The 19,813-nt window shown below is 48.3% G+C and overlaps 1 protein-coding gene across 1 annotated transcript; it reads left to right on the top strand.

Moving 5' to 3' along the window:
- Positions 1-4,688: 4,688 nt before the first annotated feature.
- Positions 4,689-18,607, top strand: NT5M (5',3'-nucleotidase, mitochondrial). Its single transcript, XM_029576730.1, has 5 exons — positions 4,689-5,561; positions 11,310-11,410; positions 13,932-13,992; positions 14,315-14,429; positions 15,255-18,607. Exons 1-5 carry the CDS (start codon positions 5,283-5,285, stop codon positions 15,422-15,424), a joined length of 726 nt encoding a protein of 241 aa, XP_029432590.1. The 5' UTR covers positions 4,689-5,282; the 3' UTR covers positions 15,425-18,607.
- Positions 18,608-19,813: the final 1,206 nt, after the last annotated feature.

Below are 19,813 nucleotides of genomic sequence, written 5' to 3'. Positions count from 1 at the left end.
TCAGAGCTTCCAGACAAAAAGCACTTCAGAGGAAACACTCCTCGTCAGCGCAAGATGAGCTTAATAAAGATATATAAACATTTATAACATGTAAAACTCAGAGCCCAAGTTTCTAATTGAATATTTAATGATGTGATAATTTTATTTATGATAAAAGTGATTCTTTGGTGTTTACTTCAACTGGCTTAAGGAAGGCTGAGCTTGGAGTCAGAAGGCATAGCAGACGTTACATTAGGTTTGATAAATGATAGCATAGTTATGATTTCTTGTTAGGAAATTGTTTCTGTAACATAAGATTTATTTATTTATATTTCCATTTATATCCTGCCTTTCCTAAAAGGGCTCAAGGCAAAGAACAATTATAAGAACTTAAGAAGTTCCATACTGGGTCAGACCAAACGCCCATCCAAGCTCAGCATTCTATCTCCAACAGTGGCCAATCCAAGTCACAAATGCCTAATGTACTTGAATGGATTCCACTTTGAAGTGACTGATCAATCATGAAAGGCGAAATATCAGGACATGGTAGGGAGGTAACTTTACCTCCCTACCATGTCCTGATGAGACATTTACCCAATGTCTAGATTTACCCAATACTAGATGCTATAAATGACTGCTTTATGGAGCAGCTGGTCCTGGAACCAATGAGAGGGAGCAATAGTCTAGATCAAATTCTCACTGAAATGTAGGATCTTGTACAAGAGGTAACAATGATGGGGCCACATGGCAGTAGTGAGCATAACTTAATCAAATTAAACATAATCACTGAAGAGAGGAGATTAAGGAAAACTACTGCAGAAGCATTTAACTTTAAATAATGAGACTATGATAAAATAAAGAAATTAGTTTAAAAAAAGGTTAAAAGTTTGCATGGGACATAGACACACATCAGAAAAGGTAGAAAGAAGATCAAATGATTGCCAGGATGGTTAGTGAGGTGAAAGAGGCTAATGAAGCCAGAAGGATGTTTTTCAAAACTGGAAAGTGGATCCAAATGAAAATAAAAGGAAAGAGTAAAAGTACTGCCAAGTTAGATGTAAAGCATTAAGAAGACAGGCCAAACACAAATTTTGAAAAGAAAGCATGCCAAAGAGACAAAAACCCCAACTAAAATCTTTTTCAAAAATATCTGAAGCAAGAAGCCTGTGAGAGAGTCGACTAGATTTCTAGATGATTGAGAAATAAAAGGGGTGCTCAGGGAAGACGACTATAACAGAGAGAAACTAAATTAATTCTTTTCTTCAGTTTTTACTGAGGAGGGTATCGAAGAGATATCTATGCAGAAACATTCTTTGAGGGTGATGATTCAGAAGAACTGCAGCAAAACATAGTGAACTGGGTAGATGTACAAAGCAAATTGACAAACTAAAGAGTAAAATCACCAGGACCAGATGGTATACACTCCAGAGTTCTGAAAGAACTCAAACATGAAATTGCAGACTTGTTACTGTAATCTCTAACTTCTTATTCAGATCAGTTACAGTACCTGAAGGGTGGTCAATGTCATGCTCATTTTTAAAAAAGGGTTGCAGGGGTCACCTGGAAAACTATAGACAGTGAGCTTGATGTTGGTGCCAGGCAAAATGGTAGAAGCTATTCTGAAAAACCCAATTACAGGTAATCTGGATAGATTAATAGGGTAGAACCAATATGGATTTAGCAAAGGGAAGTCTTGTCTTACAAATCTGTTAGAATTTTTTGAAGGGATTACTAAACATGAGGACAAGGGTGAGTCAATGGATATAGTGTAACTTGATTTTCAAAAGGCATTTGACAAAGTCCCTCTTAAGAGAGTCATTGGGAAATTAAAGTATCATGGGATAGGAAGCAATGTCCTATTGTGGATTGGTAACTGTCTAAAAGAAAAGAAACAAAGTAGGACTGAATGATCATGTCTTCCAATGGAGAAAGATGAACAGTGGCGTGCCCCAGGGATCTGTACTTGCTCCCTCTGGAGCAAACCAGTAGTGAGGACTTGCAAGAGGATCCTGTGAGACTGTGTATCTAAATGGCAGAGAAATGCATTTAATTATTTATTTATAGATATTTGATACCCTGACTTTTACCACAAATGGCCTCAAGGTGAATTACAATCAATTTAAAAGCAGAACATTGCAATAAATTACAGTGGTGTTCAAATTTACAGTGGACTAGCACTGGAAATCCAGTGTATATAACTTCAAATCCTTAATTGGATGTAGGGGAGTGCAGAGTGATGCATTATAGAGAAGAATAGTCCAAATTATAGGTGCCCACTGCTGGCTTCCCTGTAAAGCATTACCAACCAGGAAACAGGTCTTGGAATCCTTGTGAATAATAGTTTGAAATTCTCAGCTCAGTTAAAAAGCAAATAGAATGCTAGGTACGAAAGGAATGTAAAATAAAATGGAAGCAACCACACCTTAAGTACTGTGTGCAGCTCTGATAGCCCAAACCTCAAAAAAGATATACAGGAGCTAGAAAAGGTATGGAGAAGAGTATCCAGAATGATAAAGGGGATGGAATGGCTCCCCTATGAGGAAAGAATAAACAGATTAGCATTCTTTAGTCTGGCTGAGGGAAGATATGTAGATCTTTAAATGATGAATGGGCTGGAACAGATAAATAGAGAATGATTATATTTTCCTTTCTAATTGTACTAGGACTAGGGGACACTCCATGAACCTAATAGGTAGCACATTTAAAACAAATCGGAGAAAGTATTTTTAGCACTCAGTGCACAATTGTGCAACTGTGGAATTTGTTGACAGAGGATGTGGTGAAAGCAGTTAGCAAAGCTAGGTTAAAAAACTTTTTAGACAAGTTCCTGGGAAAAAAGTCCAGAAAGCACTATTAGCCATATAGACTTGGGAAAGCCATTATTTATCCTTGATTATGAGCAAGAAGGATCGGCCCTATTCTTTGGGCTGGATTTACATTCAGGCAACAACCAGCAAGGACAGAATTGCACAGTCTGGATAAACAAAAAAGCGTGGGAGTAGCTTGCTTATTGCGGCGGTTACTACCCTTAACAAATTAAGCCTGATACTTCACTTTGAATGCATATCCAGCGCAGCTCACTGCTTCAACAGCAGGGGGAATAAAGAAATAGGATTTATATCCAGATAACATCTAACAAGGCATTGATCTGAGCAATATGAGTATACAAACATAGGGGGTAACTTGCTCGATACGACGGTTACTGCCCTAAAACATTAAGCCTTATACTTCACTTTGATGCAACTCCAACACTGCTCTCTGCATCAATGGCGGGAGTGGAAGGAAATTAGAATAAAAAAGTTACCAATAAGGGCCCTGAACTCAGCGGTGGGAGTAACAGATAAGTATGAGAAAATAAATGTGATAACTGGATGGGCTTATTGGTCTTCTTCTGCCGTCATTTCTATGTTTCTATACCAGGTATTTGTGACCCAGACTGGCCACTGTTGGGGACCTATGATCTGACTCAGCATGGCATTTTTTTGTTCTTATGCCCTTCTGGACTTTTTCTACATTTGTTGACTATTTCTAGGAAATGAAGTACTGTGTGTGCACTAATGTGTAATAAAAACAGAGCTTGGAAGAATAATCCCAAGTGCCAGTGGGTTTTGGTAATTATTTTTATTTCCATAAAGTTTTTTTTTATTAGAATATCAATATTAATGACGTAACAACGCATCATATCCAAATATAACATTTAACAACAACAATCCCAAAGAACTACAAGCCATAGTATTCAGACAGACTTCAAGCAAAGGACCCGTTAGATAGACAGCAATAGCGAGCCATCTAAAAGTTTCAACATATACACACTCACGAAAATGCACGCCTACATTCCGGTTGCATATCATCTGGTAAGAACATAAGAAATTGTCATGCTGGGTCAGACCAAGGGTCCATCAAGCCCAGCATCCTGTTTCCAACAGAGGCCAAAAACCAGGCCACAAGAACCTGGCAATTACCCAAACACTAAGAAGATCCCATGCTACTGATGCAATTAATAGCAGTGGCTATTCCCTAAGTAAAACTGATTAATAGCCATTAATGGACTTCTCCTCCAAGAACTTATCCAAACCTTTTTTGAACCCAGCTACACTAACTGCACTAACCACATCCTCTGGCAACAAATTCCAGAGCTTTATTGTGCGTTGAGTGAAAAAGAATTTTCTCCGATTAGTCTTAAATGTGCTACTTGCTAACTTCAAGGAATGCCCCCTAGTTCTTCTAGGGGGCATTCCCTATTATGGTAGGGAATGTATAAAAGACCCCCAAATCTTATACAATTTCCCACAAGAAGGGTTTGTTTTGATAAACACAGTTTTATTATTCTCTGCCCTTAGCATCAACTCTGCTCTCCACACAGACTTTCATTTCGGTGTCTCTATCGCTAAGCGCGTAAGTAAAGGCCACCTCTTAGCAATTACACAGCCCTTACTCAAAAAACCGCTATCCGGAAGGTATTCAGCGCCGGAATCTCAGCAACGTGAACCTAAAAGGCTGAATGCTGGAGGCAAAGGCGCAGGGCTGCCAGAGCTCCCCCCAGCGCTCGCCAGACGCAGTGCAGCCCGTGAACGAGAGCCCCCCCCCCCCCAGGGCTAATCCCTGCTCGGAGACAGCCGTGCTCCGCCTTAGACTATTTGCTGTTCGGGGAAGGAAACGTATTCGGTGCGCCCCTGTGATTGGTCATTCACTTTCGGAGTCAGCCCCGCTTCCTAGGGGGCGGGGACAGCTGTCACGCCTGGCGCCTGCCGCTTTAAGGCAGGAAGAGGCCCGGCCGGCGCAAGCGCTGCCGCAGCCCGGGCTTGGGTCCGCACCGGGAGGGGTGGGGGATCCAGCCCGCCCTTAGCCTCCGGATCGGCCTCCTGCCCCCCCCCCCCCCCCCACACACAAAATCGAGCTCTGTCGGAGGGGGGGATGCAGAGCGTCCTCTGTTTTCCTTCGGAAGAGATTTTGCTCGGCTGAGAGGAAATTCTCGCAGGCTCGCAGTGCGCCAGCTGTTCCACTGGTGCGTCCAGATGTGCGCGGCACCGCGCCCGCCGGGAAGTCCAGAGGGGTTCTCCTAGTTCTAGTCCGTAGGTTTGTTTTCTTGATGGCGCAGGGCTGCTTCCCAGGGAGATCAGGCACTTTACTCGGCATACACGGCTTTTTTAAGACTGGCGTTTTTCGTTGTGATGAAAACCACCTTCCAAACAAGGATGGCCTGGAAACCGAAGGAGGGTTGTCCACCAGGGCCCCTAACATGATTTGACTTTTGTTCTGTAAGTAATATACAGGGCTGCGTAGACCTTCCCAGAATCGGGATCATGCTTTTATTAAGCAGAATGTTGCACATGCACTGCAGAGACAGCACTTTTAGGGCGGTGAGCCTGGGGTGCTTGCACCACTGGAGACCCAGCTCATGCCTTTCAGAACCCAGACATCTGCGTGTTCTGGTAGATATGGACGGGGTACTGGCGGACTTCGAAGGAGGCTTCCTTAGGAACTACAGATCCAGGTATCCCGATGACCCCTACATCCCACTGGAGGATCGAAGAGGCTTCTGGGTTTCCGAGCAGTATGGCCAGCTGAGACCGGAGCTCTGCGTAAGTCACTGTCAGGCCTATCCTGTAAAGTGCGGCCGTGTTTACCCTGCTCCTAAGCCGCTTCTAACTCACGTTCCGGCTGCGTTAGCCCTTCCTGCGATCCCGAATCCCCTTTAACCTAGTTCTACCGCGTCCTAAATTCCCCGGGTAACCCCTTCCGCCCGCGGCATGCATACTGCATGCAAACGAGCGAATTAGCTCGATATTGCATGCAAACGAGCCAATTAGCTATTCCCCTAGCATCCCGTAACCCGCGCTGTGACTAACGCTACCTTTCCCTGCCGTTTTCTCGCAAACTTACCGCCTACCCTGACCCAGGCGGTAGAGGCATGGGTAAGGGTAGGTGGCAAGCTTTCCCCCAGCCCCTGCTCACCTGCCCCGGCCGCGATCGTGGGTGCCGGTCCCCGTGGCAGCCCCAGTCCTCTCCCCTGCTCCCGAAGCCAAAAAAAAAAAAAAGCGAAAAAAAAGTTGCAGCCCCCCTCCGATGTCCGGACTGGGGCTGCCACGGAGACTGCAACGGCAAAGCGACTTTTCAGTGTCCCCCCTCCTCCCGGAGCAGGGCGGAAAAGCCGCCCTGCTCCGGGAGGAGGGGGGACACTGACAGCCGCGAAGCTTTCCCCCAGCCCGGACACCTGCAAAAAATTTAAAAACTTACTTTTTACAGCGGCGAAACTGAGCGGCAAAGCCCGAACCCGACCCGGCCCCCCAACCCCAAACCCGGACCCGACAAGCGACGAAACTGAGCGGCGAAACTAAAAAAAAAAGAAAAGCAATTTTTTTTTTTTTTTTCAAAATTGACAATTTTGGTTTTTTTCCAAAAGCGACTTACTTTTGGGATCTGTCAAGATCCCAAAAGTAAGTCGCTTTTGGACGCAAGCAAAACTTACTTTTTACAGCAGGAACACGACCTGGCTCCGTAGCTCCTCCCGAAGACACGGGAAAGCGTACAATTGGCCGCTGAAGACGTGACGTCACGATGTCACGTCTTGAGCGGCCAATTGCACGCTTTCCCCGTGCAGGCGGCCATCTTTGTCTTCGGGAGGAGCTACGGAGCCAGGTCGTGTTCCTGCTGTAAAAAGTAAGTTTTGCTTGCGTCCAAAAGCGACTTACTTTTGGGATCTTGACAGATCCCAAAAGTAAGTCGCTTTTGGAAAAAAACCAAAATTGTCAATTTTGAAAAAAAAAAAAAATTGCTTTTCTTTTTTTTTTTTTAGTTTCGTCGCTTGTCGGGTTCGGGCTTCGCCGCTCAGTTTCGCCGCTGTCATCTCTTCTCCCCTCTCCCGGAGCAGGGCGCGAAAAGCAGCCTTGCTCCGTGAGGAGGGAGAACAGACTGACAGCGGTCCGGTTGGGGGTCGGGTTCGGGCTGGGGGAAAGCTTCGCCGCTGTCTCTTCTCCCCTCCTCCCGGAGCAAGGCTGCTTTTCGCGCCCTGCTTCGGGAGGAGGGGAGGGGGACTGGCAGTCCCGACTTCTGGTACCTGTCATTTCCATTTGAAATGACAGATACCAGCGTGGCGTGAAGCCTTAGGCCCGCGCACCCAGGATCCTGGATAGGCGCTCTATCCAGTATCCTGGGTTGCGCGGGCCTAAGGCTTTTCGGACGCGGCTTACATTTGCATGTAATTAGGCTTCAGGATCGAGCGGTAGGTGAGCTGCACTGTGCGGGCGGTAACCGCGGGTGCCGTAGGCACTAACGCAGCTCTTCCTACCGCTCGGTACTGGATAGGCCTGTGTACTAATTGCTATCATTTTAAAAAGAGTTGCCATGCCTGGGACAGTTGCAGATGGCGACAGGGAGGGAGAGCGAGTAGGGACACCCGTAATAGAGTGGGGGGAAGACCTGCTCTGCTACGAGATGGGGGAACTCCCGATCGTCAAGGGCTGCCCAGGGATGTTCAGTCTATCCCTAATGAATATGTATATGGGAGATTTGCATGCACACTGCTTCTACTGCGTGCACATTTATCTCATACATAATAACTAAGGATCTCCTGAAAACCGCCATGCAGTCCCCAGAGGTTCCCCATCCATGAGTGCCAAGGTGCAGGCTGCAGGATGTGGCTACAAGAACTGCCATACTAGTTCAGACCAAAGGGCCATTAAGCCTAGTATCCTGCTTCCAGCAGGGGCCAACCCAGGTCACAAGAACCTGGCAGGGTCCCAAGTAGTAGAAAGCTTCCTTGCAGTGTCTCCAAATGGGTTTGTTTTGCGCATACCTTGACAAGAATGAACCTGATTTGTTAGATAAAGTATGTTGGGCGTGATCCCGGTCTCTCGTAATTACTTTTAATGCCTTTCTTAATAATTGCATGGCGCCAAATCTTCCTTCTGGAGTTCATAGGGTGTAATCTGTGTAGGCAACGTAATGAGGTGCGCTTGGAAATTGCTTTTAATCAGGCCAGTGGCACCCAATATAATTGAGGCTACTTCTGTATCTTTCTGCCACATTTTCTTGGTCTCTAATCGCATCTCTTGGTCCTTCAGGATCTTCGTTTTCTCTGTACGATCTGGGCTTTCCACAAGTCTGCCTAGTTGATAACCGTTTATAGAGTTGTTTTTTTTTTTCCTCCAGGAACTTGTTGAAACCTTTGAGATTGCTTTTCAGACTCTGCCAGCTGCACTCACTGAGCTTACCAGAAGCCTCCCAGCAGCTGGATTTTTATGTATTGATTTGAATTTTAATCTGCCTTTCGGGTACTTAAAAGGGGATTACATGCAGGTAGTATAGGCATTTCCCTATCCTTAGAGGGCTCACAATCTGAGGGGCGCATTCACTACACCGTGCTGACGCTTTACCGCATGATAAACTTCCTTATCATGCATTAAATGCCTATTTTTGCAAGAAAAATGTTTGCATCGCATGGTAAAATATTGCACTGCACTTTAAAAAAAAAACCTTTTTCACTAATTTTTATGCAGAGTGTGAAAACATGCAAACTATGCAGATGAGAGAGGGTTTCCGCTTCTCGCAGTGTAATATTGTGCACTGAAATATTGCAGAATTTCTGGAAAAATAACAACTCAGGAGCTATTTGGGTAATGATATAAAATATCGTGCAAAAATCACTTTTCCCTGCCAATAATGTTTGGTCTACACCCTCCTGACCCACCTACCTAGCTCTAGACCTATAAAAATACCTTGCTAGCTGGCCTACTCACCTTTGCGGCAAAATATTTGGCTTCTCTAGTCTGCGTTTGGCTATCGTGTGGCCAAGGGAAGCAAACCAACAGCAGCAAGAGGCCAGGAAGGGAGAAATGCAACCCATGCAAGAGTCAGAGCAAAATCTTTCTCCTGCATGAGTCTGTACGGCACTCTTGCAGATGGACATGATGAAGTGCTAGGAAACATCAGGCCCATAGATCAAAGTATCGGTTGAGCACTGGCAGAGGGTGGCTTTGACCATGACAGCTAATTGTCGTGACCAGAGGGCAAATGTCCCTCTGTGCAGAAGACCTCAGAACAGCCTTGACCCTTTGATGCCAGGCTTGCATGGTTGGTGGGGCGAAGGAAGAAAGGGCAAGGTTATTCTTGCCCAGCTGACAAGGGAAACGAGAAGCCTTGCTGCCGTCGGTGGCAGAGCGGGGCTTGGGACTCTTGTTTCTGAGCGCCCTGACAGAGCAGGCAGGATTTTTGAGTCGGGTTCTGGGCCTTCAGACCTGGCGCCTGGAGACGACGGCGTGATAACCCCTCTGACCTGTTTTGTGAGCAGCCCGTAGACCTTTGCTGATCGTTGGCCCCTGGCTTTCGGTGGCGAATGACTCCGTGTGTCCTGCGGCCGCTCACCAGGTTTCTGAAGCCACATTTGTGAGATTCTCCGGCAATTAGATGGCAGGTTAGCACAAAAAATATATATTTATACTGAAAATGTTTAGGCTCTCCAACCTATTGGGCGCATCTAAATCGTTGCTTTTTCTCCATTTCCAATTCCGTTTTCTGAATTTTACTTTTCATTCCTCGTCTTTTATCTTCCACTTCCTTTCCTCTCTCTCCCTCTTTCTCAGGTGCCTCTGGTTTTTTTTACTCTTTCTTCCCTTGTCTTTAGCCCCTATCACAGACCACCATCTCTCCCCACCTATTCCATCATCCCTTCCCCTTCCTGCCACCAGCTCTCCCACTCTTATCCCTCCGTGCCACCTCTTCCCATTCCATCATCCTAACTCCTCTCCTCGTTCCGCCTTTCCTTTCCTTCCCATCTCCCTCCCCCATCCCTCACCACATATTTCCCGCTCACCCTGCTTCCCCCTGCCAGCTGGTTCTGGGCTCTGTTTGCTGCAACCTCCGTGGTCCCAACAGGAGTAGTTGCACTCGATGGTAGCAGGAGGAGGGTCTTGAGTACTGTGGTTCCCCGTATCTCGGCCTTCCACTTACCTTAAGCTTTCTAAAAACTCAGCGGCACATCTCCTGACTCAACACCAAACTTCAAGATCATATTTCCCCCGTCCTGCTAAAACTACACTGGTTACCGATTTCCTGGAGGATCAAGTTCAAAATTCTAATCATCCTACACAATCTCAACCACCACAACAATAGCCCCCCGGCTCTCCGCAGTTCTTCACCTCTTCACGACCCCTTCGATCCCAAAACCAATCCCTCCTTCAGATCCCATCCCCCAAAGCAACGAGACTCAACATAAGAAGAGAGCGGGCCTTTTCCATTGATGGCCCCATTTTATGGAACGCCATACCCAACTCTATAAGAATTCTAACTAACAAGCAAGGTTTTGAGAGAGCCCTAAAATATCACCTATTTAAACAGGCTTTCAAAGACCACCTGTGATCTTACCTGTCTGACTATGTCCACTGGTATGACTTTCCACCTGAATTTGTCTGTATTTCCCTTCTACCCTGTTGATGTCTACTCAATTTGATTTTAGGTTAATGTAGCTTTATTTTATATGTATATAATATTCTGTAAAACTAATTTATTCTGCTCGTTTTATTTATTTATTTATTTTATTTATTGTTTTTGTTATACCGAGTTTCATGATAGGCATCACATCAACCCGGTTTACAAATAACAAGGAGTGTAAAGCATAACGTAACGTAAAAAACAATATTTTCAATAAGAACCTTGAACTTTAAATACAGTGAATCAGAAAAAGGGAGAGGGAAAGTTACAAAAAACAAGGAAAATAAACTTGGGATGGAAGGGGAGAAATTGAACAGCACAATATTTACATTTCAGCCTATTGATACATTAGAATGTATCAATAGGCTGAAATGTACATCAATTCTAATGTACATCAATTCTAAATGTACATCAAATGTACATCAATTCTAATGTACATCAATTCTAATGTACATTAGAATGTACATCTAATTAAAATGTACATCAATTCTAATGTACATCAAATGTACATTAGAATGTTTTATTGTAAACCAACCCGAACCTTGGAGGGTGTGGTCAACAAATCTTTTAAAATAAATAAATAAAATAAATAAGGAAGAACTTGGCAGAGGTTGGAAGATTGAGAAGAAGGCAGATTGCAGTGGCACGAGTTGGCAGCGCAAGGGGGAAGATTGTAGGGTGGGCAAGAGGGAGAAGTCAGGGCAGCGGCACCTGAGGGTGACGGGGGAATGTCGGCGGCAGCAGCAGCCAGGGTTGCCGGGCTGGAGGCTGTTACAGATGCCTTGGTTCCTTGCGGTTTGGCAGTAGACAGCAGAGTCTGCAGCAGAATCACAAGAAGCCAAGGGCCGTCCTGTAATTTAGGGTGGGCACCGGGAAGCCAGTTACCGTGTTTCTCCTTTCAGGAAAAAGCAATCAGCATCTGGGAATCCAAGAATTTCTTCATTGACCTGGACCCGCTCCCGGGAGCCGTGAGTGCTGTAAAGCAGATGGCAAAGCTAGAGAAGTGAGTCTTAATCCTAGTGGCACCAATACGCTGAAATCTATGATTTGTCTTGACTAGGTTGTGAGCTCCATAAAGCAGGCTCTGTCTGTACAGTGCAGTGTACGTCTGCGGGCAGTGCGGTGAGACTCCATGAAGTGTAAAGCTTATCGTTTTACGTGATAAACCCGCTGGCATCGAGTGACCTGTGAGCCCGGCACTGCAGCCTGCTTTCCCCGGGCTGGAGGAAACACGCCCGAAACACAAAGCCACGTTGCTTTTAAGTTTAGCGAGGGCCTTCCCTTGTCAGCTCTGGCCTTCGACCTTCCTGCTGCCTCGGTTAACGCGTAAACACTGCCCGTAAACAAGGTGAGCAAATGTGCCTGGGCAGAAAGGCAGCTCCAGAGGCAATCCCAGGGCTGGGCTCGAGCCCCGCTCCTCAGGGCTCACCGGGTTAAGTTTAAGTGGGCCGCCCCAGCCACACAAACAGCTGCCTGGATAGATTCAGGAGAATTTATATCATATCATTGTTATTAATCGTTTGTACTGCTGTACCAGAGACACTTAAGAGACGGTCCCTGCTCCTTGTAACGGAGAATCTAGTCCAAGACAGACAAATAAAAAGAACGGCCGAGGCCATGAATCGGGAAGAACGAAAGCAGGTGGGTTAATTGAGGAAGGCTGCAGGGCGGGAGGGAGGCCTCTAACGAAAGCAATGGGTGGGGTGGTCGGGTGATGGGTGGGATGCAGCCGGGTGCTTAATTTGCATAATAGGGGCCATCTCTCGGCACCTAAGACACAGGGCCAGCTTACCAATTAGCAGGACCCTCGAAGCCAGCAGTAAAACAAAAAAAACCCCCAGTAAATTCCAACCTTAAACCAGCTGTCCTCTAAATACCAAACCATGTGTTAACCATGCATAGAAATTTAAAGCATAATAACCTAAGAGGAAAGCACTCCGCGCTGATTCTGAGAAATGCACCTAGCCGGTTAGGTTCGGCTGAAAATCTGGATAAAGATAATGGGTTAAAATTAGCTGCTCAGGGGCTGTTTACAAATTGATCCCCGGCTGCTAAGGGCTCTCCTCTGCCAGGAGGGACCCCTGCCTCTGGTTCCTGCTTCCCGGGACAAGTCACTTTCCTTAGTGAGCGGACGTCCAGCAGAGCCAGCACAGGAGCTGAAGGGAGCTGTGGTCCTGGCATGTCACGTCTGTGTCTTGTGTCTGCCCTCAGAGGGCAGCACATGATTGCTGGGTCAGGTTTATGGTCACTGTTCCCTCAACGGGCCTCACTGGGGGCCTGATGCAATAAGTGCTTATTCTAGAGACTCAATATGCGCTTTGCCTATGCAAAAGGCTGAATTCACAATTTTACTCATATTAGTGCACACATTGTGTATGTCTGCACCATATTTAACTCCCAATGCATTAGCATACTTTTAGCTTACTGCATCAGTGTGTGAGTGCTGAAAGTGCTGTGTACTGCATCAACGTGTAAGGGTGTTATGCTACACGTGTGTGAATGCTATTTATACATGTCAATGTTGTGTACTTGTGCAGAGAATGCTGTGCTACACAAGTGCTGTGCTACACATGTGAGTACTGTGTACATGTATGTGGGTGCTGGGTACCATGCAGAGAGTGCTGTGCTACACATATGTGAATGCTATGTACGTGTGTGAGCACTGTGTACACATGTGAGTGCTGTGTACTGGTGCAGAGAGTGCTTGCTACACATATGTGAATGCTATGTACGTGTGTGAGCACTGTGTACACATGTGAGTGCTGTGTACTGGTGCAGAGAGTGCTTGCTACATGTGTCAATCCTGTATACCAGTGCAGAGAGTGCTATGCTCCATGAGTGAGTGCTGTGTACCATGCAGACAGTGCAATGCTACAAGTGTGAGTGCTATGCTATATGTGTGGGTACTGTGCACCGGTGCAGAGTGCAGTGCTATAGATGTATGAGTGCAGTGGTACACGTGTATGAATGCTGTGTACCATGCAGAATGCTATGCTATAGGTGTGAATACTATGTACATGTGTGTGAATGTGTACAGAAAGTGCTGTGCTACACCTGTGTGAGTGCTATGACCACGTGTATGAGTCCTGTGTACACTTGTGTGAGTGCTGTGCTGCACGTGTGCATACTATGTACTGGTGCAGACCTTGCTGTGCCGCACAGTGTGTACTGAGTGCTGTGTGTAATCAGGGCTGACCCTGGGGGGAGGAGTACTGAGGCATTGGTGCTGGGGGCGTCCGCCAGAGAGGCTGAAGGGCTCTGGTCTTCGCCATGAGAGTGGCTGCCATCCCTGGCCTGCTCCATGTGTGCTCCAGGTGAAGAAGTGATGTCGGGGGCAGAGCTACCATGGAAGTGCATATGGAAGTCACCCCGATTCCATGCCCCACGCCCAGGACGGTGCGGTGTACATCTGTCGAGAGTGCCATGTACAGTGATTGTGTCACAGGCAGGTTCTGTTGATAAAGAGTTTTTGGAGAAAACGTAAAAATACATTCTCTGAGTTTCTTTTCCTGTCCCCTCCGTAGGACAGACGTTTTCATTTGCACAAGTCCGATAAAGAAGTACCGGTTCTGTCCCTATGAGAAGGTATGTGAGCTCTGTTTAATGTCGCCGTGCTTCCAGGTTACCCTTTGCTCTTATTCCTTCTTCCCACCCCACCCCCGCCGGTCTTGTTTTGCGAGGTCCTCGTCCCTCCAGCTGGCCTTACTGTATCCATAGGGGACATCGAGGGGATTCGGATCGGCATGCATTGAAGCTCGTTTCCTGGAGGGCGCTCGTGCACAGCTGCGTGGCACAGACTGGCAGTGGCAGCTCGTGCCCAGGGGAAGCCCCTCCCCCCAGGGCAGGCTGTACAGACTCTGCTGTCTCTCTCTTGTGTTCTCTCTCTTTCTCTCTCCTTCCATTCTAGTACGCATGGGTGGAGAAACATTTTGGCCAGGAGTTTCTGGAGTACATTATCTTGACAAGAGACAAAACGGTAGTGTCGGCCGACCTGCTGATCGATGACCGGCTGGACATAACAGGTAAGGGTGACCGGAGGTGGGAGCAGGAGCTGGTGTGCACGACGTTTTGCTGCATTTTGGCACACGAGGCCCTGCCGAAAGCTGACGGAAGCGAAAGTCACCTTGGCGGATGAGGGCAGAGAGGGGATCTGGAAAGATCATCTGCCTCTGGTGATGGGAGGGCATGGGGCATGGTTTGGGCAGAGACGAGGGGAAGCAGTTGCACCTGGGATGTAATAACTTTCTGTACTTAACAACTCCAGAAATGGGGAGGGGAGGGGGGGTGTCAGGCTGGGGAGGGTCTGGCAGCTTCCTGCTGTTCCTTTGGACTTTCAGCTCAGTCGGAACCAGGGCTGGGATGTGGCAGCAGGAGCCTTCGTCCTCCCCACCCTACCCCCACCCAGGTGTTCTCCCACATTTTAAACCTCTCCACACTTCCGTCTGTCTCTGTCCTGGAAGCAGCAGCCCTGAGACATGGGCCTCGTGATGGCTGGGACGTTCTCCCTCCCGGGGCAGTAAGCGGTGCCTGCAGTGCACAGCCCCTTGCTGAACGAATGTGAGGAGCTAGGAGACCAGCGACTATTCTACCAAGCCTACAGGAAACACATTTATTCTCTTGGGACCCTAAGCTCCCCAGGCCGTGTGAAATGGCCCAAATTCCAAGCCAGGCAGCAAACGCAAATCAAAAGCATTTCGTTGCAGTCCAGACTGTAGGATGACCATGCACCAGTGACCAGCACAGAGGTCCACTCAGTGGCTTGAGAGGGTAGAGGGACTGTGACTGAAGAAGGAACTCGTGGGATTTTTCTATGGAAAGCAGATACTTTGATTTTCTCTTCCTTGCAGGGGCAGAGCCAAACCCCAGCTGGGAGCATATCCTCTTCACAGCCTGCCACAACAAGCACCTTCAGCTCCAGCCCCCTGGCCAGAGACTATCCTCATGGACTGACGACTGGAAGTCCATCTTGGACAGCAAGCGGCTCCAGTACTGCCATGCTGTTCTTCAGCCTCTGTAAAGTAACATAGCCAGCTCCTCCCAGGACATCTCCCAGCTACTCTGGGAGATGTCCTCTATCCTCCATAAAGGGACAGAGCCAGCACCCCCAGGGACGTCCCTCAGCTTCTACATCCCCCCCCCCCCCCCCCCCCCAGGGACGTCCCTCAGCTTCTACATCCCCCCCCCGCCCCATTCCACGTTGTCCTCAATCCTCCATAAAGGGACAGAGCCAGCACCCCTAGGGACGTCCCTCAGCTTCTACATCCCCCCCCGCCCCATCCCACGCTGTCCTCAATCCTCCATAAAGGGACAGAGCCAGTACCCCCAGGGACGTCCCTCAGCTTCTACATCCCCCCCCCGCCCCATTCCACATTGTCCTCAATCCTCCATAAAGGGACAGAGCCAGCACCCCAGGGACATCCCTCAGCTGCTATATCCCACTCTACCCCCACCCTGTCCTCCAACCTCCGTAAAGGGACAGAGCCAGCACCCCCAGGGACGTCCCTCAGCTTCTACATCCCACTCCCCCCCCCCGCCCCATCCCATGCTGTCCTCTATCCTCCGTAAAGGGACAGAGCCAGCACACCCAGGGATGTCCCTCACCTTCTACATCCCACTCTACCCCACCCTGCCCTCCAACCTCCATAAAGGGACAGAGCCCGCACCTCCAGGGACCTCTCCCAGCTACTCTCTCCAACCCCGCTGTCCTCCAACCTCCGTAAAGGGACAGAGCCCGCACTCCCAGGGACGTCCCTCGGCTGCTATATCCCATTCCCCCCATGCTGTCCTCCAACCTCCGTAAAAGGACAGAGCCTGCACCCCCAGGGACATCCCTCGGCTGCTATATCCCACTCTACCCCATACTGACCTCCATCCTCTGTAATGGGACATTGCCGGCTCCCCAGGGTTTTTTCCCTTCCCCACTCCACTCCACACTGTTATTTCAGATACGATGAAACTGAAACCACTCTGCTGAGACCTCCAAGAGCTCTGGTGCTTGATGGAAATCCTTTACATGGGAGTCTCGAGTCACTCAGACGGCTCAACCAGGTGCTGAAATAAGAGCTGAGGGCTGTAGTTCTCATTGCACCAGTGATGCCAGATGATCCTACTAGTGCCCAGCTCCTGCCGTTAGTGTTTGGAAGAACTTCCTGTTTACATTTCTAGGTGCTTGTGTTTTTATTTTACCTTAGGTTTGGACTTTTGTAAATGGCTCTGGTCTGTTTTTGAGGTGCCGCCTGTGTGCGATTCTGTTGGCAGCACCGTGAGTTGTACAGGGCCTTGACTGATCCCTAATCCTACTGCAGCTCATCCCTAGCTGATCCTGTCCCACAGCTTGCACCTGAATCTCATGGATACCACTCTTCCTCCGTCAGGTGAGAGGCGGGTGCTTCCCTCACCTTCCCTACCCCTGGCCGTCCACCACTACACCGAGAAAAGCTTCTTACACTATGCCAGTTAAAATCAGTAGGGGGCCAAGAGTTCAGCGGTGAGACGAGTCGCAGATACTTTGCACAGAGTCAGGAGCTAGCGCAAGCCACAGCCAGAAGTTAGAGCTTCAGGCTCCCATGTGTTTCCGGGCCGTGCTTGTACCCATTCAGTTTCTTGATGAATGCCCCCTCTGGACACACTCTTGCTACAGGGTGAAAGTGGGAGAGGGGGATTAGGATGTGTTACTCTTCCCCCCCCCCCCCCCCCCCCGGCTATGCCCTTCCTCCAGTGCAGTAGCATTGTGTGGCTCCTCGCTTGAAGCGTTGGAGGCTGCAGTAAAAGTTGTTGCGGGGAGATTCGGCCTGCGTGCAGGGTAGCTTAGGCTTACACCCTGTCGGATATTCCTGCTCCCAGCACGTGAGAAATCCAAGCAGAGCAGAGCTCAGGACTGGGATTGCAGCAGCTGTCCTGAGGCCACACACCCTGCAGGAAGGACCAGAGCATCTCACGTGTGCTGTCTAGGGACCGTCTTGTTCCCGGGCATCTGCCATCAGCTGATGTGGACAGGCCATGTCCTGCTGGAGCAGAGGAAAGTTGATGGTAATGCCAAAGTGCTCTCTGCCCCACCGAGACAGTGTTCTCTCTCGCACCTGACGCTTCCTGATAGCCAGACTGGCATATCATGCGGGGAATGAATGTGCTTTTCTTCTGCCCAAAACATGGGCAAACATTTTCACAGCTTGTGCTGTGCCCTCCTAGTCGAGGAAAGGTTGGCACACGTTCTTGGTAACAAAGATCACCGCTTGTTAAACTTTAGCATGACCCGTGAGCTGCAAATGGTGTGAAATGGAAGCCTTTAGCTGTCTGTTATATTTGATTTTTTTTAAGAACCTCTCTAGGCTTCCTGTCTGCTTCTTCTTGCCTTTTCTGGCTACGATTGAGCCCTGTGCTGAGGACAGACTGAGAAAGTGTACATTCTGGGGGTTAATGGCCAGAGCAGGAGGATTATGCAGTGTGCAGAGGTAGGGTTTGCTTGCTTCTGAGCATCCCAAGTCTGCAGTGGCATTGCTGTCTGCAGGGCTCCCTGTGGAGACCGGGTGGTGCTGCATAGGGCTTGAGTCTGGATTAAGAGTCCTCGCACTTTGCATTTGTTGAGTTGCTTTCATTTTAAGGTCATTGAGTAGCCACAACAGCAATGGCACTGTGCACGATGAGAGTTTTGGTACTCGGGAATTTGTTTGGCTGCTCACAAGGCCCACCTGCTCCTTTTCCTCTGGCCTGAGCTGGCTGCTGTGAAGGAGGCTGGCCAAGTAGTGATGAGGGTGAGGTCCAAGGATGGACAGTCCATCTAATAGCCAGGTTTAGGCTCCAGAAAGATGAGGGTACTTCGAGGACAGTCACGTTTTTGCATTAATCTGTTTGCACACTGCTGTATTAGCACCAAGCCCTTGGGTTCTAGCTACAGGCTTAGGCCCGTGACCACGGGAAGGGCATGGCCTTCCTCTGCTGTAGCCCCAGGCTCTAGTGTCTGACTACATGCCAGCCGTGGTCTTGCCGCCCTTTCCTCAGGAGGACAAAGGTGTTCTATGCATTCTTATTTTATTGTTTTTATTTTGTGTTTTGTTTTAAACTCTGTTGTACATTGTTTTGCAAGATTTTACTGTAAAACCTGGAAAGTGATTTATGAATTTTATAAATGTAAAGCCCACAGTTAGCGTTAATTGGAAATGTAAAAGCTGCTGCTTTATATAAAACTGAATGTATCTCTGTACTTACGAGCATGTTTGCACCTTACAAAGCAAGGTTTGCCTTTGTTAGAGAGGTTTTATCACTCATTTGTGGAAACCCTTCCCGCGTTGAGAAATAGAGAATGTGTGTGTTTCAGCTGGGGGGGGGGGGGGGGGGATTTCTTAGCATTTCAGCACATCAGTACCCGTTCAATAAACAGTTGTCACCTGTTCTTTCTCTCCAAGTCGGACGCGTTTACGTCTTCATTTTATTTAACCGTAACTATGTGCCTCTTCCCTGGTCACACACACACAATTACAAAAATGACATAAATACTACCATAATAAACGACAAACAGAAATCCCACAATAGAAAATCGATCAAACCGCATCGCATGCTATCCCAAAATAAAACTAACACCCCCCCCATTCATCACGGTCAGGTTCTGAGGCGAAGGGCGGCAGCTGGGGGTGCGCCAGGCCCCTTTGTGCGTGGCTTTTGTGCGTTTATTCCATTTGCTTTAGAAGACGATAGTTGGTCGTGGGGAAAAGTGGATCCCCCCGCAGGCTGCAAGACCATTTATGGGGTCCAGCAGAACATTTAGTGAGAGAGGGTGCTGGGGATGAGCTTCTACGCTCTCCTAGGCGTTTCCTCTGCAACCAGTGCAGTCTGCAGGGATCTGAGCTGGGGGCACCTTTTACGGTTAAAGAGTAATCGATGGGAGGGGAGGGATTCTTTGTTCATGGGAGCGGGGGAGAAAGTCACAGAGCATGGTGCCGACTGAGACAGACAAGAGCCACAACCGGACACGTTCAAGAGTCAATTGACCGAGACTGCAGTGGAGGCTGTCACGATGTCATCCGTTTCAAGGTTAGAGAAAAATGCTGACCTCGTCACGAGCGTGGGGTTGGGGGAAGAAATATTTTTCACTGGTGCTGAATCCGCTGCAGCCGTGCGGCATTTTATTTTTCATCTTCCCTTGGCTTGCGACGTAGAAACAACCCCTGGCTGAGCAGAAGGAGAGCAGATTTTGTCAGGACCGGATGAAGACACGCCGAGTCCCTAAATCAGGAATAGGCAGCGCTGGTCCTGGACGGCCCCAACCAGGTCAGAATTTCAGGACATCCACAAGGAGTGCGCATGAGATAGATTTGCGTACAAGGAGGCAATGCATTCAGCTATACCTCATGCATATTCCTTGTGGAAAGCCTGAAAAACCAGAGCTTTTCGCACCATTCAAGGACCACAG

The sequence above is a fragment of the Rhinatrema bivittatum genome, chromosome 14, assembly GCF_901001135.1.
Source record: "Rhinatrema bivittatum chromosome 14, aRhiBiv1.1, whole genome shotgun sequence".
Lineage (NCBI taxonomy): Eukaryota > Metazoa > Chordata > Amphibia > Gymnophiona > Rhinatrematidae > Rhinatrema > Rhinatrema bivittatum.
The sequence above is the reverse complement of the archived record's forward strand: the minus strand, read 5'-3'. Positions and strand labels throughout refer to the sequence as shown.